The sequence below is a fragment of the Eublepharis macularius genome, chromosome 7 (assembly GCF_028583425.1).
Source record: "Eublepharis macularius isolate TG4126 chromosome 7, MPM_Emac_v1.0, whole genome shotgun sequence".
Classification (NCBI taxonomy): domain Eukaryota; kingdom Metazoa; phylum Chordata; class Lepidosauria; order Squamata; family Eublepharidae; genus Eublepharis; species Eublepharis macularius.
The window spans coordinates 130,495,910-130,519,416 of NC_072796.1; the positions used below are offsets into that span (position 1 = coordinate 130,495,910).

General features: G+C 44.8%; 1 protein-coding gene across 4 annotated transcripts in view; it reads left to right on the forward strand.

The window, feature by feature from the left end:
* The first annotated feature begins 368 nt into the window (after positions 1–368).
* PHF20L1 (PHD finger protein 20 like 1) overlaps positions 369–23,507 on the forward strand; it is a 62,264-nt gene continuing 39,125 nt past the window's right edge. For 2 of the 4 annotated variants that reach the window (XM_054984310.1, XM_054984311.1), the window contains exons 1-6: positions 369–469; positions 3,109–3,222; positions 10,483–10,654; positions 10,858–10,942; positions 14,040–14,128; positions 17,715–17,777. In XM_054984310.1, coding sequence (XP_054840285.1) covers positions 3,140–3,222; positions 10,483–10,654; positions 10,858–10,942; positions 14,040–14,128; positions 17,715–17,777 — 492 coding nt within the window. In that variant the 5' untranslated portion in view covers positions 369–469; positions 3,109–3,139. Of the gene's footprint in view, positions 470–3,108; positions 3,223–10,482; positions 10,655–10,857; positions 10,943–14,039; positions 14,129–17,714; positions 17,778–18,366; positions 18,459–23,507 lie in introns of those variants that run through there. The other 2 variants (XM_054984313.1, XM_054984314.1) reach the window with 2 other exon arrangements.

Here is a 23,507-nt window from a genome sequence, read left to right on the forward strand (position 1 = left end):
GCAGAACCCTAACTATCCTTCACAGGCCCAAGTGTTCCCACACAAATGGAGTCCACAGAAATACCCACACGGGAGCGGTCCGCTCCATCCACGCTTGCCTCCAGTCCTTTCACGACGCCGCGTCCACTTTCTTTCCCACCTTTCCCACTCAACGTCCAATGAGAAACCGGAAGTGAAGAACCGCCCTCCTCTCGACTCGGGCTTTCTTCGCGCAGGAAGGCGAGGCGTTCCTTCAATCACGTGATGGGGGAGGCCATGGCGGCGCCCGTGGCGGCTTCCGCTGCGCCCCGACGTGCGTCGCAGAGCGGTGACGGCGCGGTGGGCGCTGGGCGCGAGGGGCGGGGCGGGCGGAGAGGGCGATGGGGCGCTCTGAGGAGAAGGCGGCGGCGGACCGCGGGCGGCGCTGACGGGCCCGGGGGAGCGAGCGGGGCAGGCCGGTCCTGGCCGGCGGGGCCGGTCGTGGCAGCGGGTAAGGGGGGAAGCCGGAGCCGAGCGGCGGGGCCAGGGCGGACGGGTACGGGCCTCGCTCCTCTCGGCCTCCGGGAAGGCCTCCGGGGCCGCCGCCTGAGGGGCGCCGGGGAGGAGGAGGAGGCCTCGCCGCCCTCCGCCGCCTCTTGGCTCCTGAGGGGCTCCTGCCGGGGGAAGAGCGCGAAGGCCGCGTCTCCTCGGTCTCAGGTGGGAATCCGTGTTGGGTCTGCAGCAGGACAGCAAGAGGCGAGTCTGGGACCAGCCTAGGGTTGCCAGCCTCCAGGTAGTGGCTGGAGATCTCCCGGAATTGCAACTGGTCTCCAGGCCACAGAGAACAGTTCACCTGGAGAAAATGGCTACTTTGGGGGGTGGACTCTATGGAATTATGCCATGCCAAGGTCCTTTTCCCTCCCCAAACCCCACTTTCCCCAGGTTTCACCCCCCCCCCCAGATCTCCAGAAATTTCCCAACTGGGAGCTGGCAACCCTAGACCAGCCAGATTTTCAGGGGAAGCTTACGAGAGGAAGATACCTGGAGAAGGTGCCCTGACACCTTGAAGGTGCAAAAGTCCAGCAACTTTTATAAGGCTAACAAAATTTGTGTCAGGGTAGGAGCTTTGGTGAGCCACAACTCACTTTTTCAGATACTTCTCCAGGTACCTTCACAAAAGCGCCTACCCTCCCACAAATTTTCTTAGTCTTATAGGTGCTGCTGGACTCTACTGCTAAAGACAGGCTCCCATAGCTGCCCATCCTAATCTAACACCCTGAAAGCTTCTGCCCTGAAAATCTTGTTGGTCTGTAAGGTGCCACTGGACTCCAGTCTTCCATTTTTTGAAAGACGTTGGTCAGCTTGATACATGGCCACAGGCACTTTTGGGGAAAGGAACTTTGTCATAAGCGCGGTCTCTTTTCAAGGCTGCCCATAGTGTGCATGTGTGTGCGTCTGTGTATGTATGTGTACACACGTGTCTGCGTGCACACAAAAGCAAGCCTTGCTGAACTAGATCTGAGCTTATATGCTGCCCCTTTTGCTAATACAATAGTGATAATAATAATAATATTTGATTTATATACCGCCCTTCAGGACAACCTAATGCCAACTCAGAGCAGTTTACAAGGTGTGTTGTTATCCTCACAACAAAACACCCTGTGAGGTGGGTGGGGCTGAGAGAGCTCTGAGAGAGCTGTGGCTGACCCAAGATCACCCACCTGGCTTCAAATGGAAGAGTGGGGAATCAAACCTAGTTCTCCAGATTTGAGTCCTGCTGCTCTTAACCACTACACCAATCTTGCTCTTCTGCTGCAGACCAACGTGGCTGCTTGAAACTTTCTCTGAGGTGTTCAAGGTAGTATGCACAATTCTCCTTTCCTTCCATTTTAACAACAACAATAACGTTCAATTTATATACCGCCCACTCAGAGCAGTTTACAAAGTATGTTATCATTGTCCCCACAACAAAACAGACGTGGGTGGGGCTGAGAGAGCTCCAGAGAACTGTGACTAGCCCAAGGTCACCCAGCTGGCTTTATGGGGAGGAGTGGGGAATCAAACCCGGCTCTCCAGATTCAAGTCCTGCTGCTTCTAACCACTACACCAAACTGGCTCTCCTAACATTCTTTTTAAACCTCCAAACATCCTTTTTAGGTACATTTAGCTGAGCACCACTAGCTGGCTCAGAGTCACCATTGAGATTCATGACCTGAGTATTTGAATCTGATCTCTGAGATAATAATCTAACAGTCTAGTCACTACACCACGTTGGCCCTCAGTCCATATGCTGGAACTCATACTCTTTTCCTTGATTTAGAATTTGGATCACTGTGTAGGTACTGGAGGTTGAGGCCCTTCTGTGGGGCTAAGATCTGTGTCTTATACTGGATCTCTCAGCAGCATCCAAAGGTCTGGATCCTGCTCATGAAAGATTCCACCTAGGGCCTTGGATTCCCCATGGAGGACTTCTGTCTTTGGAAAGGGTGTGTGTGATTTTGCCTGTTTCCTTTTTTCACTGCAGACCCTTGATATCCTCCTCTCTTTTTTCGTCCTTGGGGATCCCTTATCCCTGGGAGCAGCATTTTGAAGGGCATTTTGGTCTGCAGCAAGAGATGAGAAAGTTGCACGCTGGGAACAGAATTTTTCAGCTGGATCTAACCAGAGCATTGCTGTGCCACTTTGTGAAAGATACTTGTTCAGATAAATACATTTCACCTTGTTTTCTTCCAGCTCTGGGGAGGCTTGCACAACCCTAAGCCATGGGCACCCTTTTTGTGGCAAAGGGGTTAGGGTATATGGAAAATAAATACAGTAGAAAATAGTATCTCAGCACTGGAGTGTATTTTGGAGTCCTCTAAGCAGGGATTTTTTCTCTTTTGTTGAAAAGATAGCTTCATTTGAGAACTCAGAATGGCAGTTCATACTGTTTTTCAAACACCTGATGTGAAATTAACACAACATGATCATCTTGCGGTAATTGTCAGTGATTGGCAATTAATGAATGCTGCCATTCTTGGACGCGCTATTTCTTGGCCTCACTATTTTTCAGTTAAACCTTGGCTGCATGCCTGCCCTGTCTTGCAGTTTAAAAAATAAATTGAATGTCACCTTAAAACTTTTCTCTGTGTCTTTTTAATTTTTTTACAGCTAACGAAAGAGAGGATTAGAAGTTGTCAAAATGAGCAGGAAGCCTCCAAATCGTCCTGGGATCACATTTGAGATCGGTGCTCGTTTGGAAGCGCTTGATTACCTTCAAAAATGGTAAGAAAGCTGGTGCCCATAGAGGGGCCAATGTTAAGTTCGTATTTTCTTTTTAAAGCATTTCTGTCTCATTATTAGTTGGAGACAAAATCATTTTTTCTGATACAGTGGAAAGATTTGAGTGAAACAACATGTACAGAAGGTAACACAACTAACGTTAGATTGAGGATTACAGGTCTGTTTATTTTTAAATCGATCTTGACTTCTACATTTAGTATCGTTCTTTCCTATGCACGCTGTATATGTTGAAGTATAGGCAACATCTCTTTATATACTGGGATTCTTTAAAGGGCAAGCAGTTTTTCTGGATGAGAGAGAGGAGAGAGGATGGCTGATAGGGTTGTATTTGGGATCCTTAGCATAATGGGGGTGGGGGGGGAGAACATGCTACACTTGGACTAAGGCAGGTTGCAACATGCGGGGCTGCCCTTGAAAATGACTCAGAAGCTTCAGCTAGTGAAAAATGCTGCAGAACTTTTAGGAAATAAACACAGTGTGAGCATATTCACCTTGCGGTGGGCCTGTTGCGTTAGATTTCTGTCAGCTTCTGAGCCAAATTCCAAGTGAACCTTTAAAATCTTTCAAAGCCAGGGGCCCACATACGTCAGAACAGGTCTCCCTCATTTTAGTTGCGTTTTTGATATAAAACCCTGCTTCTGTCCCCTTTGTTATGCGCGGTGAAAACATCTATGGTGAGAGACAGCTTTACATCGGTGGCTGCAAGGCTGTTGAAATCCCCACCCCCCTTGAGGATACAGATTATTTCTGCTTCTTTATCTTTAGGAGGGGTAGCAAGACGTTCATTTTCTGTTGCTCCTTATTATAACAGGTTCATTGATATTGGTAAAGCTGGCAAAAGAAGTGTAAACTGTATTTTCACCTAATTTGGCTGAACAAGTTGGACTTAATTATCCTTTTTTAATTGTTCTTTTTTTCATTGGTGTGACTGAGTGGGACATTAGAACCATTAGAAGTTGGAAGTTTAATTTTTTTCGATAAACAAAATACCATCCTGCCCATCTTCTAGGATCCTTTAGCTGCTGTTTGGAGTTTCTGCCTTCAGTATCCGTACTCTTATCTTTATGGGGATTGCCGGAACCTGTTGGAGAGGCTGCGGTTCTTTTGGATGTGTTGGATATGGATGTGACATAACTGATTTCTAGGGAAAAAAGGCCGTATGTGAGTGGCTTTACTGTATTTAAAAAGGAGAAAACCTTCACGTGAACTGTGTAGAAGTTTTTCTACTCAACTCCCTGTGAGCCTTACTTTTCATTATTATTGAAGGAAGCAGAATGGTTTCACGTCAAGTTACTGTATGCAAATGTTAATCAGCTCCGCGTGAAGACAAGTAGTGGCTGTGGGACAGTTTATCACTTAACCGGTATCTTAGCCAGCATCTCATTCCATAGTAGGAATAAGATGGACAGTACTACAGTTCATGCAAAGGCAGCATCGATCGGTCTTTGGATTAGAAAGAGATGTGCTAGATTGTGTGTTGGTGTGCAAGCCCTTCGTTTGCTGTGCATACTGAGCACTCTCAGTGCATTGAAATAAGATCATGGTGGCTAACTTGTCCTGTAGCATCATTGGGGGTTTGTCAATACCGACTTCAGCTGTCTGAATAGGAGCTATGATGGGTAAAGTGTTGTGTAGTTTCCCAATAGCTCTGCCAATGTATCTGAGAAATTACTTCCTAAATTATTTTTAATCTCTTGGCATTGTTTCGGAGAGTAGTATAAATATTCCCAATATTTCTGCTCAGATAAACTCCCGGGATGATATCTGCAGCACTTTTGCATCTCGTTTATCAATAAACATGATGATCATCTTCTTCATTTATAGTCTCCTTTTTTCCCACTCGGATTCAAGGGGAATTACGAAGATGAGATGTTCCTCCAGCTGAATTTATATAAAGGACCAGAAGCAGCTAAATTTTATCACTTCTCTGTAGTAATTTTGGTAGATCAGAAATGGTTTGAGCACACGTGGGTCTGCCTTATACTGAATCATACCATTGGTTTGTCAGTCAGTGTTGTCTATGCAGGACGGCAGCAGCTCTCTGAGGTCTCTGGCAGAGGTCTTTGACATCACATACAACTTAGTACTTAACTGGAGATGCTGGGGATTGAACCTGGGATCTTCAGCGTGCTAAGCAGAGGCTCTGCCACTGAACCACAGCCTCCCCCCCCCCCCGGGGGCATGATTTGGAGTATTAAAAACTTGCCACAGACCCATGCACTTCAACCTATATTCTGACATATACCTCACAGTTGTTTTACAGTGAGTACTAGCCATAATTTGCTGTGATGTACAAATTATGCATTTAGTTATATCACACTCCCCCTCCTCCCCCAGGGATTCAAAAGTGGCTTAGGACATCATTTCCCTTACTACAATTTTCACTTGCAAGTGTTATAATTGGAGTTTTATTGGTGAGTGTTTTTGAATCTGTGTTCTTCAATGTTTTTCCTTGCAGAAACTCTAAAAGGCAAAGGAATGAGCACATGTGTGCACACACATGCACACACGCACAGATTAAGCTACAGCTTTGGGGTATTGATAGTGAGTGGGATCCGGAAAAGGTGCCATTACCTTGCTTACCCTGTGACGCAGAGTGGTAAGCTGCAGTACGGCAGCCCAAGCTCTGCTCATGACCTGAGTTCAGTCCTGGTGGAAGCTGGGTTCAGTTAGCCAGCTTAAGGTTGACTCAGCCTTCCATCTTTCCGAGGTCAATAAAATGAGTACCCAGTTTCCTGGGGGTAAAGTGTAGATGACTGGGGAAGGCAATGGCAAACCACCCCATAAAAAGTCTGCCAAGAAAACGTCGTGATGTGACTTCCCCCCATGGGTCAGTAATGACTCGGTGCTTGCACAGGGGACTACCTTTACCTTTTACCTTTACCTTGCTTACCCTGAAAAAAGGAGCTCTGACTCTCGAAAGCTCATACCCTGGAAATCTAGTTGATCTTTAAGGTGCTACTGGGATAATCTTGCTCAAGAAACATTGAAGTTAACTTTTTTGTTTTCCTATTGAATGAAAATACATATATTATTCCTACACTTATATTTTGTGGCTCTTGACGATAGAAATGGCTCTGTTCTCACCGAGTTTATAATCACATATCAAAAACTCACACATGCTCATGAACTCATGAAGCTGCCTTATACTATATTATGCCTTTGGTCTCGTAAGGGTCTGGTATACAACACTTGAAAGAGTGATTTATTTAAGACTGTCCACTGCCCTGACCTGGGTAACCTAGGCAAGCCCAATCTCATCAGACCTTGGAAGCTAAGCAGGATTGGCCTTGGTTAGTAGTTGGATGGAGGATCTTCAAAGAAGGTTGCGGTGCAAAAGCAGGCAATGGCAAACCACCCCTGTTAGTCTCTTGCCTTGAAAACCCTAGCAGAGGTAGCCATAAGATGGCTACAACTTGATTACACTTTCCACCACCACCGCCATTCATGTGAATAGGCTGGAAGCTCACTTTTGTCGTGAAACTCCACGCAGGGTTCGGATTGATGTGTATTAATACCAGGAATCTGCAAGGCTGCTTAAAGATTCTTGGCAAAGCTTCATGACTCATGAGTAGATGCAGGTCCCCCCCCCCACCAGAATGGTTTACCAGAATAATTCATATGAGCAAAAGCTTTGGGAAGAAAACATCTAAGAATTTGACTAAATAGAAAGCTGAACCAGAGCTGTTTTGATGCAGCATCCAAAATGGTGGTGATTGGGTTGCAGTGGTGCCCTGGAGACAGCAAGTTTGACAGCAAGTTTTACGAATACTTGAGAGGTGGGTTTGATGTAACTTGTGGGTCAATCTCATTGTTTTATCCCCCTTTCTCCAAGGCTCTCCTCTCTTCTGGTTCCTCACAACAATTCTGTGAGATACGTTAGGCTGGAAAAGCATGTGGCTGGCTGAAGTTCTCCCAGCGAGTTTCACGGCAGAGTGGGAGTTTGGAACCCGGGTCTTCCTTGTCCTGACCCTTTATCTCCTCTGCCACACTGGCTCGCACTGCTGACTGAATTCCTGTATCCAGCTTCTGCTCATTTCTCGTGTTCTGTGGCTATGAACTAAAATCAAAGGGGAAAGTGATGGGGTCAGATTTGTGGCATTTTACGTAGCAAGATTCGAGTCTAGGTGTACCTTAAAGACCGACAAGATTTCCAGGGTGTAAGCTTTCGAGAGTCAAAGCTCCCTTGCTGAGATGTCAGACGACTCTCGAAAGCTTATGCCCTGGAAATTTTGTTGGTCTTGTTTTTGTTGGAAGAGCTCTAAAGTTGCTGTTCTACTGCGGAGCAATATGGCTCTCCACCCGAAACTGTCTTCACTCTGTGTAGTGTCAATGAAGGCACATGGTTGGACCTAAAACTATGGATGTCTGGCAATACCCACATCTAGAGGCTGTTGACATGGCGGTTGGGGGGAAAGGACTCTGGCTCCTGCTCTTCTTACTCCCTCAGCTGCCTTGACTCTGGCTATCTCCTGATATTCTTATTTTGTATAAAGTCAGTGTGTTTCTGCTGAAAATTGTACCTGTGAGCAAGCAGTTTCTCTGATTACTCGGGGCTAGGTAGGGGTGCAGAGAAGAGATCAAAAATAACATTGTGGGTGTTACAAAACACTCCAGCAGCTGACTCATCTAACGCTGCATGGAAGCGTCGAGTGTAGATAGGGAGGTCTGACTAATGTGGATAAGATTCATGCCAGCCGCAAGGAAGGATGGGTTCCCATAACATGGTTCCGTGTGATGTCTAGTGCTGTCGAAGTGAGTGTGTCTGCATGTTTAATAACACACTGTCGAGTGGTGATTGAGTTTGGACTTGGAAGAGTTGGTTATGGCTATAAGCTCATTGTAGCCACTTCTAGGCAAGGTTGTTGCAGCCAGTTTTCCATCTTTAAAATGGGCAAAATAGAAGTATCACTGAGAGATTCTGAGAATGAGAGAATTTTGAATGCAAGAAAGGGTGATAAATGAAAAACTGATTTGCAGTTTATGGAAAATTCACACCCTAAAAGATATCTCTGAGTTTCCTGAAAGGCTTTCAAGTCTAACATTTGCAATATACACAGTCTTGCTCTAGACTTGTAAATTGGTATCCTGTAATTACCTGTGGTGAGTAGTGGTTGCCTCTGAGTGGCCAGGACAGGATGCAGTTTGAAAGAGTTCTTCTTTCAGGTAATATAGGATGACCAAACGTTTTTTGTGGATAAACCTTGGAACATACATTATTTAATGTGTCAGATGGTGCTGCTTTGATTCATCATAATTGTAAGATTTCTTAGGACAGAAGAATCGTGATTGCAGTATCCATATGTATTTCTTAGACAAATAAGTGGGTACTAGATCAAATCAAGCCTCCTTAGAAGCTAAAATGACAAAACTGAAGCTATCGTACTTTGGTCACATCATGAGAAGACAAGATTCTTTGGAAAAGTCAGTATTGCTAGGAATAGTGGAAGGCAGTAGGAAAAGAGGAAGACCTAAAATGAGATGGCTTGACTCAATAAAAGAAGCCATGTCCTCCAGTTTGCAAGATCTGAGCAAGTTTGTTAATGATAGGACGTTTTGGAGGTTTTCCTTCATAGGGTCGCCATATTTCAGAGACAGCTTAATGGCACATAACACACACACATGTATTTATTAGATGCCATATAACTATTAGAACCAGGGTAGATAGCCCACTGATAGGTGGCACAGGGAATGTTCTAATGCACAGCAATAACTCATCCCAATCTAAGCAGTCAGTAGTTGAAACCGCTATATTAGGCCATCATCTGTAATGATTCAGGAATCCTGAAATTTGCATGCGCTTGTCTTAACTATTTGGTAAACTGAACTGAAAAGTGGAGGTTTTATAATTCCTGTCTATAATGTTGGTACCGAATGACTTCAAATTTTTTTTTCTTGATAATCAGCTTTAGACCTGATAGGAGTTTGTTTAGCCCAGCCGCAGGGTGAGGAATGGATGAGGAAGTTAACAAATGTACATGTGTCAAAATGTTCTTGAGAAATATATTTGTACTGTGTGTCAGATTCTTCATTTTAAGATGTTGAAATCATGATTTGTTCTTGCGCTGATGTTGAGAACAGAAAATGGATAACAATGGCCAAGTTCACTGAATGATACTTTATAGAAATAGTGAAACATCTGTGAGCACTTTTGAATTTTTGCGTGGACAAAGCACGAGCAGGGTTTGCATTGTTCCACGGGATAGGCAGGGCTCTGCCTTACACATGCGTGAAGATTTCTTCCATTTTTTTTCTTTGAGTACTCTTGATGACTGGAAACTGAATGTTGCCCCCTCTTTCCATTGCAAAGCATTGTATCTGCAGTGACACAAAACTTCTGGCATTAGATCTGTGGTTGCTCATTCCTACATGCAGGCCATAACTTGATGTCCGAGTGGTCATATATGAGCTGTAGTAATGTCTCTTATAACCAAGTAAACATGTCTGATGCTCCTGTGATGAAGGCATTGGATCGTGTCTTTGCCAAAAGTGTTATTGCCTGTTAGATGTTGGCTGTGTTCAATAAAGTTAATCTTTCAAAATGTGAGTGTTTATTTTATTTTATTTGTTATTTAAAATCTTCCTATGCTGTCTTTGCACCCAATTCAGGGTCCCCAAAGTGGCAAATATTAAACCATTGACACAAAACGTTAAACATTTTGGCTCACTCTCCAAATGTGTTAGGGTATGGGACTTGCTTGGTGAGAAGTTCCCCTGAAAGCTGTGACTGCGTATCTTAGATCCAGAGGAATTCGCCGTGTTAGTCTGTAGTTGCAAAATAGTAAAGAGTCCTGTAGCACCTTTAAGACTAACCAATTATATGGTAGCATAAGCTTTCAAGAACCACAGAATCCCCCACTCAGCCAGGTAACCGTAGGCCTGGCTGAGCCTCTCAAGGTGGTGGTTGTGAGGATTAAGTGGAAAGGGGAGGGGGGGGCTAATCTGAAAAGCCACTTTGAATCCCTGATCAAGGAGAAAAGCAGGATATAAATAAAAATACGAGAATAAAGCTAGTAGAAGCAGAAAAAATTCTGTCGTCTTTATGGAGCCCGTGCTGGGGGCAACTGGTTATGTTTACCCAGCATCTATGAGACTTTCCTGTCTGAAGAAATGAAAGTTTAAACCCTGATTTTGTTAACAGGAGTGCCATAAACTTAGAAAAGCAGTCCCTCTGGGTCCTTTAAATATTGAAATGCTGAGAACAGCCTGCTGAAACGGCATCTTTCCATTTGCTTTCGGAAGGTATCCCTCGCGCATTGAGAAGATAGACTATGAAGAGGGGAAGATGCTTGTCCACTTTGAACGCTGGAGTCACCGTTACGATGAATGGATTTATTGGGACAGCAATCGGTTGCGGCCCCTTGAGAGACCCTCGCTGAGGAAAGAGGGCCTAAAAGACGATGATGAATTTATTGTAAGTATCCATCCCTCTTGCGACCCTAAAATCTTCTTCTGCGCTAGTCTCGGGACATACTCCTAAATACTCTTGCATGGAGGCCAGACCTGCAGACAGGAGTGGATCTTGACCAAGAGGATTTCCGGTTTGCAAGTTGCTGGCATTAAATAAATCTTCACTTAAGCTGATGACTCAGTATATTAAATCTCTCCTCAAAACAGGATTTTAAACCTGGGGAAGAGGTTCTAGCTCGTTGGACGGATTGTCGATACTATCCAGCAAAGATTGAAGCGATTAACAAAGAAGGTATGTATCGCTTAGGAGAGTCAGACCAAAGTTATATCTAGTCTAGTGTTGTGTTTCCCGCAGCAGCCAGTCAGATGTCTCTGAGAGCCAAACTAAAAGTGACGTCTTACACAGGTTGGACACTTGCTAGCTTCCCTCAAGTTTTGATGGGAAATGTAGGCATCCTGGTCTTGCAGCTGTAATGGAGAGCCAAGCTGTAAAAGCAGGGCGCCTACATTTCCCATCAAAACTTGAGGGAAGCCGACTAGTGTCCAACCTGTGTCAGGCGTCACTTGTAGTTTGGCTCTGAGGAACTTATAAGTAGGCCGTGATGGTAAATGTTCCCCCAGTGCTCATTTGCTTCATTTATACCCCACCTTTCTTCCTGGTGGGGGCCCCAAAGTGTCTTACATCGTTCTCTTCTTCTCCATTTAATCCTCTCAACAACCCTATGAGGTAGGCCAGGCTGAGAGAAAGAGGCTGTTCTAAGGGTACCTGTGAGCTTCCATGGCAAAGTAGGGATGGCAGAGTGGGGAAGCAGAGTGGGGAAGTCTACATCCTCTGCATATATGGCTGTTGGATCCCATATTCGTTTTTTCATTTCACCAGTGTTGGGAGTGTCTAACTAGGGGCACGAAGCTTGTCGGGCGCCCTTGGACCCCTTTGCACATTCGGCCTGGCCTTTTTTCGCAGGATTGTTTGCATAAGGATCTTGTACATAACCCTGGGAATCATGTACCTATCACCCTGAGCAACTTGCAGGAAACACGGGAGAAAAGTGTTATAGATAGCTGTTGATAAACCTGTTAACCGCAGCCTGCCATGAATTTATTTAATCTTCTTATGTGAGTGATCATGCGGAGATGCGTAAATATAATGAAGTTAAGCAGCTTACACACAATTAAGCACATCTAAGTGCTTGATATCAGCAATGTCGCCATAGCTTGTGTTTCAAAGGAAAGGTGTTTGCAGCGTGCAACAAACAATGGAAGTTCTTTTAACCAACTTCAGGTTGATGGGATTGTCGGGCACTTCCACACCCCAGCCCCCCAGCGAGACTCTCTCACTGGCACGCAGCCCTGACTGGATGAATGATGTGGGGAGGAATGAGGTTGGGAAGCTGCGCAGGGATACAGCTGCTCTGGAGGGGTACATAGGAGTGCTGACCAGCGTGCAAGTGATGCTCTGTATTCTTGGTGTTTGGCAGGGGACAATCAGTGGGAGGGCTTCTAGTGTCCCTTCCCCACTGGCAGACCTCCTGAGGACACCTGTTTTTTGGCCACTGTGTGACACAGAGTGTTGGACTGGATGGGCCATTGGCCTGTTCCAACATGGCTTCTCTTACATTCTTAGGAATCGATGCAAAGTTCCTTAACACAAATAACCCTGTTACTACAAAAGCACAACTCAGTGGTAATACAGGTACAAGACTAAGGGACAGGCCTAAGGACAATTTATTTATTTTATTTTATTTTATTTATGTCATTTATAGTCACACTGTAATTCGCCATTCTCATTTAGACTCAAGGCGAATTACAGTGTGAGATTAGTACAGTCAGTTTCAAGGACATTTCCATAAAGAATGCCTTAGGGTAAATAAAGACAATTTTACAAAGACATAGCATTAGTAAGATTCCAATACAGAGTTGAAAAAATGCTGAAACAGAACGTAAGCAATTTTAGGGCTGACATTAGACCACATGAAACACAGGTAGCTCATAGTACATATTTAAGACAACAGGTACTACGTAAGTCAACATACTGGTGAAGTCTATGGTCCTTAAGTCATTAGCGAAGCATCTGAGAGCCCCTCCCAACAATACTAAAGCCTTTTTGAATAATTCGGTTGTGCATCGTTTGCGGAAAGCTAGGCGAGTGGGGGCTTTCCTGACCGCCTCAGGCAGGCTGTTCCACAGGGTAGGGGCCACCACGGAGCAGGTCCGTGTGTGGGCTGTTGTTGGTTTCACCCATATGCACCTGCAGAAGACCCTGCTCAGATGAGTGAAGCTGCTGTGGAGGGACATAGGGAGGGATGCAGTCCCATAGGTATGCTGGGCCAAGGCCGGGAAGAGCTTTGTATGTGAGAACCAGTACCTTGAACTGAGCACGGTAGCTGATGGGTAGCCAATGGAGTGACTGCAAAATGGGGGTAATGTTCATGCTCCTGCTTGCTCCTGATAGCAGTCACGCCGCAATGTTTTACTCCAGTTGGAGTCTCCTAGTTAATTTGGAGGGGAGACATATAATAATATAATTGCTCTGAAGCCTTGTTCCACTTGCACTGGGCCCCTTATTCTGTTGCAGGGGAGGTTCTCTACTGCGGGGCGTGTTCTGCTGCAAGGCGCTTCTGTGCACGCCGATGTGCTTCAGTTAGCGGAAGAGTGCCCAGTGCTGGAGGAATGCGCTTTGCAGCGGGAGGCGGCTCCTACAACAGAAAAGGGTTCAAGTGGAAGCGACGCTTAGTCTCTGAGCCTCTTTTCCAAAGCCTCTTTTTGCATGTCAGAAATCTATCATGTCTCTCTATACTTGGATCTTTCTCAGAAGCAGGGCTTTTTTTCATCTGGAACGCGGTGGAACGGAGTTCCGGAACCTCTTGAAAATGGTCACATGGCTGGTGGCCCCGCCCCCTGATCTCCAGACAGAGGGGAGTTGAGATTGCCCTCCGCGTTGCTCGGCGGCGCAGAGGGCAATCTAAACTCCCCTCTGTCTGGAGATCAGGGGGCGGGGCCACCGGCCATGTGATCATTTTCTCCGAGGGCAACCCACTGAATTCCACTGCCTCTTTTCCCAGAAAAAAAGCCCTGCTCAGAAGTAAAATGTGACTATAAATCCTTCTCATCCTAATTTTTGGGAATATTTGTGAAGTTTATAAAATACAAGCTGACCTTTCATTCGCACAGACAACTTTGTGAATTACTCATTGTTGGTTGTTACGAAAGTTGCGCCTTAACTCTTTTAAAACTTTATGTGACTTCCGCAGGATATGTGAAGATGTGAAAAGGGATTTTTAAAAAAAATAATAATTAGGGATTCTGTTTCTTGCACCTTCCAAACTCACTGATGAGTTATGCGCATTTATTTTTCAAACAGCTTAACTGCTTTCTTGCTCTTGTTCTAGGAACCTTCACTGTACAGTTTTATGACGGAGTGATTCGGTGTCTTAAAAGGATGCATATCAAATCTATGCCAGAAGATGCCAAAGGGCAGGTAAGTGAAGGCTCAGCTAACCTCCCAATTACCTCACCACCTAGTACTCCTTGTTAATCTAAGTAGAGCAGTTATGGCCATCAGGTTTACCACATCAAATTATTGAGACATTCTACCCACAAAGAAGCACTTAAAAGAGTGGGAAAATAGACCTTTTTAACCTTCTTTCACGTACTCGTGTTTGCTTAGTGTGGCATCTTGATAATTCACCCATGGGAGCCAAAGGGGTTCTTGCCTTGCCTGCCTTGAAGAAATGCCCCCTGACTTTTGGCATGGGAGGCAAGAATTTCTGGTAGGCAATTTCTGGCTTAGACACAAAGGCCTGTATCCTCCCTCTCCGGTCAGCAAAGTTTGACGTTTCCTTCCGACAGAAAAGGTGGTTCCACTGGAGGGAGAGGAGCAGTAGGAAGCAAGCCAAAGTTTTCACTCATCCAGGAACACATTCATCTCTCGGCTGCATCTGTCATGGCTCAGCCCAGAATTCTTTTTCTCTAAGAAAACTTTTTGCCACTTCTCCGGATTCCTGTTTGAGATGACAATACTCTCCTGGCCTGACAGCTGCCCTCTGGTCATTGCTAACTTTACAGAGGTTCGGCTCTTGGTGCAGGGAGGCACGCTATAAGTGATCTTGAGAGCCTGCGCTGTAGATGGGCAGTGATCTGCAAGCTGTGCCTTTTGAATTGGATTCCATCCACTTCTTTGCTGTCCGTGGGATCGCTTTTACTTTCCGAGCTCTCTGTGTTCGCTGTGCTTGAATTGACTTGCTTCCTACTCTTAGAAAACTGCAGGTTGCCTAAACTGCTGCCAGTCAGGAGGAAGTTAGGCAAAGCTGAATCTAAGTCTAGATTTGCCACTGCTTAGAGGTAGAGCAAGTCCTTGACATGCAGAAGGCCTCAGGTACAACCCCTGACATCTCCTGCTACAAACAATTTAGTACTGCAGGGCTAGGCACTACCTCACCCTGGACAGCTAGAGTAGACAATGCGGGGCTTGATGACCAGTGTTCTGACAGCTTCATTTGGCCATATGCTGATATCTGTATCTTGGTCATGTGTCCCTTTGAGCTTCGAAACAAGCATCACGTATTTGGGCATACAAGGCTCTGTAGAGTAACTCCATATGAAAGAAACTTTTTGTGCCTATTCTTTAGAGGCTACGACAACTACACAGCCCAGGAGTAGAAATCAGCAAGTGGTTCTCAATTCTCAAGGAATCTTTCTCCTCAGGGGCTAAAAGGAAAAAGAAGAGTTCGCTCATCCATGCCTACAATCTAATATAATGTTAATTTTTTAAAAGGCCAAAACATTGGGTTGGATCCTACCATTTTGTTCTGTTGATATCCTTGTGTTCCTCCGATGCAAGAACTGTATGCTGAGTCAAACTTTTCGGGCCTTGGCAAAAGGGTCCTTGTGCTGGAGGAATGAATGGAACCAATGTAACTACGTCCTAGGGTCCAAATTTTGGTGAAAAATGAACAAAATAAGCATTCTGTTCCTACTGAGTGTGTCTTTAGAAACCCACACGCGGCCTGAAATGGACTTTCCCAAGATTGAAGCTTAAGTTATGTAAGCCACTGAGCTTTCAAATCTTACTTTTGTAATCTGCAACTGCTTTTGTAGAAGGATATCTCCCCCCCCCCTATTATTGGTTGGCTCCACAGGATCCCACCCTGCTGTTGTGCTCAGATGCAACTTACTGTAATCTCTGATTGCACAGTCATAAGAGTTCATATTGTAAACCCCCGAGTAGACAAGGAAGGGGAATTTTCAGTGGTCTTCCAAATACAGTTCTTTTTAATAGGTGCTTGTTTTCATAAAGCTGTGGTGGGGTTGTGTTTGTCACGTTTCTCTTGCTGCAGTGTTTGGTCCATTCTTAAGCATCACGGTATACGGTGTTGCCGAGTGATTACTAGCAGTTGAGATCTGGGGGCTCTTTTTTGGCCAGGAGTGAGCATGACTTTACAAAATACTATGCAGAATAAGGCAGTCAGCCTCTACCACCCCCTGCCCCCCAAGGAAATTTGCCACTCAGCAAATCTTTCCTGGCCTCCTTCAACTAACTGTGGGGGAACCTCCAAATTCTCTTGACATTTCACTTCATGCAAATCACTGTGACAATCCTATTGCACCTCTTGGCAGGGAATAGTTTAGACGCTTTCTTTACCAGTGTTTCTTTCTTGGCTCTGCTCATCTTACTGGTCTGATCGAGGCTTGCCTACGTGTCCAGAGGGGAACCCAAGGGGGCTTCATTTTGCAGCTCTGGAAGATACTCCTGAGAAAGCGATCGTTTTGCATCTAGACAAAACAGCTCCAGAGTTTCAACATCTTCTCTTGGAGATCCTGTAATGTCAAAATGGAATTTTGTATGCCCCTGAACACCTCTGTAATTACAGAGCATTGTTGGAGGCACTCCATAGTAGTCAGAAGTGACCCATGTACTGAAAAATTGGCAGACAAACCAGTATTGTGTAGTTGCAAGGGCAATAAATGGGGAGTGTTGGTGAGTGGGAAGGGAAATTAGGCAGGTGATACAAATACTTCCTGGCAGAGCAGTCTCTCAGTGGAACAGGCTTCCTCGGGGTGGGGGTGGGGGGTGGGCTCTCCTTCTTTGGAGGTGTTTAAGCAGAGGATCTGACAGCAATGCTGATTCTGTGAACCTAGGCAGATCATGAGAGGGAGGGCAGGAAGGGTTATATCAGCACTTATTTTGTGTGTGGCCCTTTCTTACATGCCCAGGGTAATGCTAGTTGCCACTTTGGGGCCAGGAAGTAGTTTTCTCCAGGCCAATTTGGCCAAGGATCCTGGAGGTTTTTTGCCATCTTCTGGGCATAGAGTAGAAGTCACTGTGTGTGTGTGTGGGGGGGGGGGTAAGTTGTGAATTTCCTGCATTGTGCAGGGGGCTGCACTAGATGACCCCGGATGTCCCTTCCAACTCTATGATTCTGTTAAATACATGTTTGGCCCTACCATGTCCTTATGAAAGTCGGTGGCATGATGTGTGCCTAGTTCCATTGGCTAATATGGGAATTTCCCCCCTATATCTGAGTGTGCACAGTGTTAAAGAAATAGATGTGAGCTACAGTAATCTAGGTAGTGGCTCTCAACTGAGAACCAGTACGGTGTATTGCCAGACTGTCAAAGTAGCCCTACATTCTTCCAAGCGAATCTTATTAGAATGACCTTTGGCCAGTCACCCATTCTCAGCCTTACCTACCTCACAGGGTCAGTATGAGGATAAAATAGAGAACGATTCAAGCCTCTTTGGGTCCCTGTTGGGATATAAATGAAGTAAATAGAAAGTAGCAGGGAAAAGTTTAAGATGTTAATATGTGAATATGCATAATGGATTGATGTGATATTGTTCAGATGTGTACACTTTTTAAAAAAAAAGTGGCTTAAATTTAAATACATAATGTAAATACATAAATAATTAGAAATTACAACAAAATTGGTGGAAGTGGAAGTGGACAGGTAGCATAAAAAGATAAATATAAAAGCTGCATGAATGGAGTCAGCTGGTGGTGAGGCACTTAACGACAACTTGTTTTTTTCCCCCCATGTTTGTGTTTTATCTTCAATATAATTAGGCGCGCGAGTGGGAGCAGATAGCGCCGGAGCTGAGATTAGTGACGGATAACGAGCGACATGAAGTGAGTTTTGAGGGATTTGAAGGAGAGGGAGGGCTCTTGACACACAGAAAGCAGAAGATGAGGAGGAACCATGAAAACCCGATTGGGCCAGAAACATCAGAAGAGGTGGCAGTAGGTGGAAAATGAGAGCTGAGAGAGGTGGGGCAGAGCTGTGTAGATCCTCTGAAGGTGAGAGCAAGCGGTCTGATACTGTTCTGGGAAAATGGTGGCCAAGCAGAGGTGGATTTCTGTTGTGCCTTGGAGAAGTGATATTTCAGGAGAGAACTAAGCCTTGGTCGTAGTAGATTTAAAAAAAAAACCTATATGGGAAAGCGAAATCGCTTGCAGTTACTGAAGGAGTAAACGACAGAGATGGACCGAGGTGGTGGTGAACGGCTACTCCAGTTGAGCTTCCCTGCTTGTAAAGGTGAACGACTGTGAAATGTCATTCTCGCAAAATGGCTCTGTCTAGCACAGATGAATATGCGGAAGGGTTTTTTTGGGAGTAGGTTCCACTGTCGTAGCTGTGTTTGGTTCCTGCAGTTGCCTGCACTTTGGTTTATGGCAGCGGTTCTCAAACATTCAGTATATAGACTTTGTACCCTTTTTCGCAAATAGTGAAACACCGCATGCAGCCCTCAGTCGGCTCTGCTTCACCGGAGAAGCGTCAGGCAGCCATTCAGAATGCATAGTAGCCCCGTGGTAACGTTGTTGAATTTATTTTGGGAGAACTGTTATTTGAATGGTGTACCAAGGAAGTTTATAAGCAGCCATATAGACAGGAGGAGGAAATTGTTTTGCAAAGAGGACTGGCGTCCTTGGGATAGTAGATTGGTAGGAGGGAAGAGAAGTGATGGCTTTAGTGCATCAGATTCCATGAGGTTAGAGTGTGCCAGACTTTCTGTTTGAAGAGAGAATGTGATGAAGCTTGCGCATATGCGCTTGTTTAACAGAGGTTGGTTTCCCGAGCAGCATCTCCTTCATGATGTCCTCCATCTGAATGCAGCAGAGCCTAGACCATACAGGCTGAAGAACACATGCAATCTCATTCAGGCTGTTGGTTGCTTCACATGCGTTATTTTGTACATGGGCGAGTCAAGCATGAGACGAATTCTGCAGAGCAGAGTTGTGAAAATCTGGAAAAGGGACTGCTTTTTTATTTTTTCCTCCTCTCAAGAAGAAAGTAATTGCGGGGAAGGGAGACAATTTCCCCCCTACATTCTTTCGTCTGGTCCTTCGCATCTTTGTTGCAGGCTTATGTTATTAAGGGTCCATGTGCCATTGAAACCAGAACTGGCGGTGGCTTTTTGCTGCGCATAGGAGCACATGGGAAATGGCCACTGCATAAAATGGCCCTGAGAAGCTTCTAAAGCACACAGTGTTGGGGCATTTAAATAAATAAATCATGGGCAGATGTATAGTTCCATTTTGAAGCCCTGGTTTGCGTGTAGAGAATGCTTATATTGTAGGGAATGCAATCCTGTGAGTGGAATTGGGAGCCGTGTTCTGAGACCTTCAGAAAAATGGCAGCCTTTTCTTATTTTCTAAAACAGGATTAAATCAGTTGAAAACATATACAAGTTTTACCTGTCGTAACACAAATACAGGTTGTGCCTTTTGCATCCTTGTGGTTTACAAATTATTTATACCGGCGGTACTCTCCAATGTACCGTTGTTTAAATAAAATGAATGGAATATTTACATAAGTTTATTCAAATGTAGATTTATCAACGTTTGTTTATTATTTATTTACAAAATTTATACCCCACTGTTCTGCCCGGACAGGGCCACCAAGGCGGCTAACAAAAGCAGAACTTTTTATAACATATAATATGACCAATTAAAACCCAAAGTAAAATGCATAATATAAAAACACAAAGCCAGCAATTGAAAGCTAGGGCAGGAAGGAGGGCATCATTGAGGGAATGCCAAATGAAGCAAAATGTTTCACCTGCTGGTAGAAGACAGTGCTGGACGGTAAGTGATCTATCACCAGATGGTTATGGGCTTCTTTGCATATAGTTCTGCTTGATTTACACTTCAGCATGTAAACCATGGTGCATGACTACAATGCACACGTATATCATATAGGTATTCTTAACAGGGACAGAATAGGTTTTGTTTTCTGTCTTTGTGGCAGGGCTGGGTGTTTGAGAATGTCCTGAACGGATAACGTTGTTATGCGGTTTCAGTAGACAAGTGTATAGTTGTCTGCTGATTTGACATAACCCTGCATTGATTTTTGTGGTAATGGGGGGTCAATTTAACACAAACCTATATTGATTTATGTGGTGGTGGGTGTCGGAGGACTAAGATTAGCTCCATGTGGCGGTGTGTGGGTTACATAGAGGCTAGTCATAGGTGGCCTGCATCTGTGAGTCACTTTCTTATAGTGTAACCTCTGTAAGGGTTTAGTGTGTCCTGAAGCTTGCTACTGTATCCCAGGGTGGTCTTTTGAAGCATCCGTTAGTTCATATCTTCTTGTCGTTAGTGAACCCATTGGACTTTTTTCAGTATTTATTTATCTGGTGAAACCTACTTTTAAGGTGTCTTGAGTTTGCCGAGAAGGTTCTTCTGTTGCGGTGATGCCAAGGCAAAGTGTGTGAAGTATGAAAACAGCATTAACTGCTTTTAAAATGAAAGTTAATGTATTTTCTAGATCCAGAGGAGTTAGCCGTGTTAGTCTGTAGTAGCAAAATGAAAAAGAGTCCAGTAGCACCTTTAAGACTAACCAATTTTATTGTAGCATAACCTTTCGAGAATCACGTTCTCTTCGTCAGATGCATGGAGGGCAGAAGGAAACTGGTCAAATATAGAGGAGGATAGGGGAGGGGAGGGGGGAGGAGGAGAGGGGGGATGTAAACAACTCCTTTGATATGGAGATGCAGACAGCTCCTTTTGGTGTGGGGATCAGTTTGCTTGTGTAAAGATTCAAAGGAGTTTGCTGTGTTAGTCTGTAGTAGCAAAATCAAAAAGAGTTCAGCAGCAGCACCTAGACTATCTTTTTTTTTCTAGTACTGTGTTACTATTTCTTTCCCTTTCCTGGCCTGGCTTTTGAAGATCTTTGCTTGTTTCTGCCCCCTTAATCTTCTGTATAAGGTATCCATATTTTAGTGAAGTAAAGTGTCAAACCCCTAATCTCAGATGTCACTCAAGATTCTGTTCTCTGAATCAAAAAGAGTCCAGTAGCACCTTTAAGACTAACCAACTTTACTGTAGCATAAGCTTTCGAGAACCACAGTTCTCTTTGTCAGATGCATCTGACAAAGAGAACTGTGATTCTCGAAAGCTTATGCTACAATAAAGTTGGTGAGTCTTAAAGGTGCTACTGGACTCTTTTTGATTTTGCTACTGCAGACTAATATGGCTAACTCCTCTGTATCTATGTTCTCTGAATGTAACACATTTTTGTGTCTGGATTGTCTGACTTGGAGTGTGTGTGTGGCCTGTAGACGGTGGTTCCCCTTCCTAATTGTTGTTTTCTGATACCATTAGATTTGCGTTGTTCTGTCAGTTTAATGTTATTAAAGGGTGGGGCAAGCCACTTATTTGCCATCCAAGATCCCACTGGAAATAATGTAGTACAGTGAATCATTGAAGTGATATAATTGTTAATGTATAAAGGACGCTAAATGCCAGTCAGTGTGGTTTGTTTGTCTACTTCTCACGGTTCTTCTGAAAGGAACCTAAACATTTTGGACTTCAGCTCGGCCATTATATGAACTTGTTACTGTGCATTAGAAATAATGAAAGCTTTTAAAGAGTTTCTTAAAACTGCCTCCTTGCTTCTGTTATTTAAGTGGAGCTGCTGTTAACTGTCAGGTTTTTTGTTATTGATTTACAGCAGGATTTGAGTCCAGTGGCCCCTTAGAGACCAACAAGATTTTCAGAGGATAATCTTTCAAGAATCAAAGCTCCTTCTCTCTGAAGAAAAGAGCTTTGACTCTTGAAGTTTCATACCTTGAAAATCTTGCTGGTCTCTAAGGGGCCGCTGGACTCAGATTCTGCTGTTCTACAGCAGACCAACACAGCTACCTACCTGAAATTATTTATCTTCATTATTTACAGGCTGCCTTTTTCACTGAGACTCAAGGCAATTACACAGTGCAAGTCAATATGATCCGTGGCGGGGACACTGGATAACCAATACAGTGTGTTCATTATGGCAGCACATATATTAAATTGGATTGATACAGAGAAGATTGCCATACGATAGGGCATGGATTGCAGAAGCTTGAAAAGAAGCATAAATCTGAATAGAGCTGAAAAAATGATGAAGTAAAATGTAAGCAATTTGACCGCTTGAGAGCGCCTGTTAAGGCTTATATATAGGGTTCCCAGCACTGCTTTGGGGGCAGTACCTGGGAAGGACAGAGTTAGGGGAGGATGTGATGTCCCTTCTGGTTGACCCTCCGGCTGCCTTTTCTAGTTTCTGTGATAGTTTCCCAGAACATCAATGTGTGGAGACTGTCTCCCCCCTCATTTCCTCAGTGGTGGGAATTTGGTCCCAGTGACTGGTAATTCTTCACCTTGGTTGGGTAAGCGGGAGGCCTATCCTGTGTTACCGTCTTCTGTCTCTTAAGCATTGTTTACACCTGATGGCAGGCTAGAAAAATATTAACAGGATTTAACAGCGAGTTTGAAGAAGTGATTTGGTTTGAGACTGATTTGGATGGCAGTAGGTATTTCAGATTGCTTCAGAGCCGGGCCAAAGAGACATTGGCCACCCATTTTGACCTGCATCCTGTACTTCCAGCTGCTGTTATGGGAGAGCATTGGCGTTCCACAAGCCACATCCCTCTTTCATATTCACTGGGGATGTTCTTTCTTCTAAGTTGTGTGCTGGATGGAGAGAGATTTGCTCATTGTGAAAAGGTTTAAGATACGAGCAGCAGGGGCGATGCTTGCCTTTTTCATCACTGCCACTTATACGGTCAACATTTTCATTGAGGTGTCCACTGTGACCCCCGAGATCTCATTCCCTCAGCCAGTTCAGTCCTCATCAGCACGTTAGGGTTTTTTTGTGTGTGTGCACCAACTTCATGTGCACAGTGTTGCCCGCTCACCCAATTGACAGACATCTTCCTAGAGCTCTTCACAATACACTTTGGTGAATAATGGAGAGGTCTGCGACTGCACAGGTCAGCTGACAAAATGGTAGTTATTTGTCTGAGTGCAGGTAGCCACCAGGATTTCAGGAGCGGGTCCTTCGTGGTGGTGGAGAGTGCCCTCAGGTCATAGCTGGCTTATGGCAACCCCTGGCGAGGTTTTCATGGCAAGAGAGGCGTGGCCATTGCCTGCCTCTAGAACCCTACAGGCCTTAAAATCTCTAGTAGTAAGTAATGCACACATCCCACCAGCTAGGACGGCTTAAACATTGTGTGTGGAAAGGAAGAAGCTTTTTTCTTTCTGTCGGCTTTGAGAATTTTTGGAGAACATTTGGAGTGCCGGAAGATTGGAGGCAGGTGAGGGGCCTGGAGACCAAGTCCTATGAGGACTTGGTCGAAAGAGCTGGGTACGTTTAGCCTGGAGAGGAGGCAACGGAGAAGTGATATGATAGCCCTCTTCAAATATTTGAAGGGCTGTCGTACAGAGGGTGGAGGGAAGTTGTTTTTGCTTGCCCCAGAGGGTCAGACCAGAAACGACGAGTTAAAATTAAAGCACAAGAGTTTTAGTCTAAACATCAGGAAGAACTTGTGACAGCCGGGTTCCTCGGTGGAAGAAGCTTCCTCTGGTTGCCTTTTCTTCCAT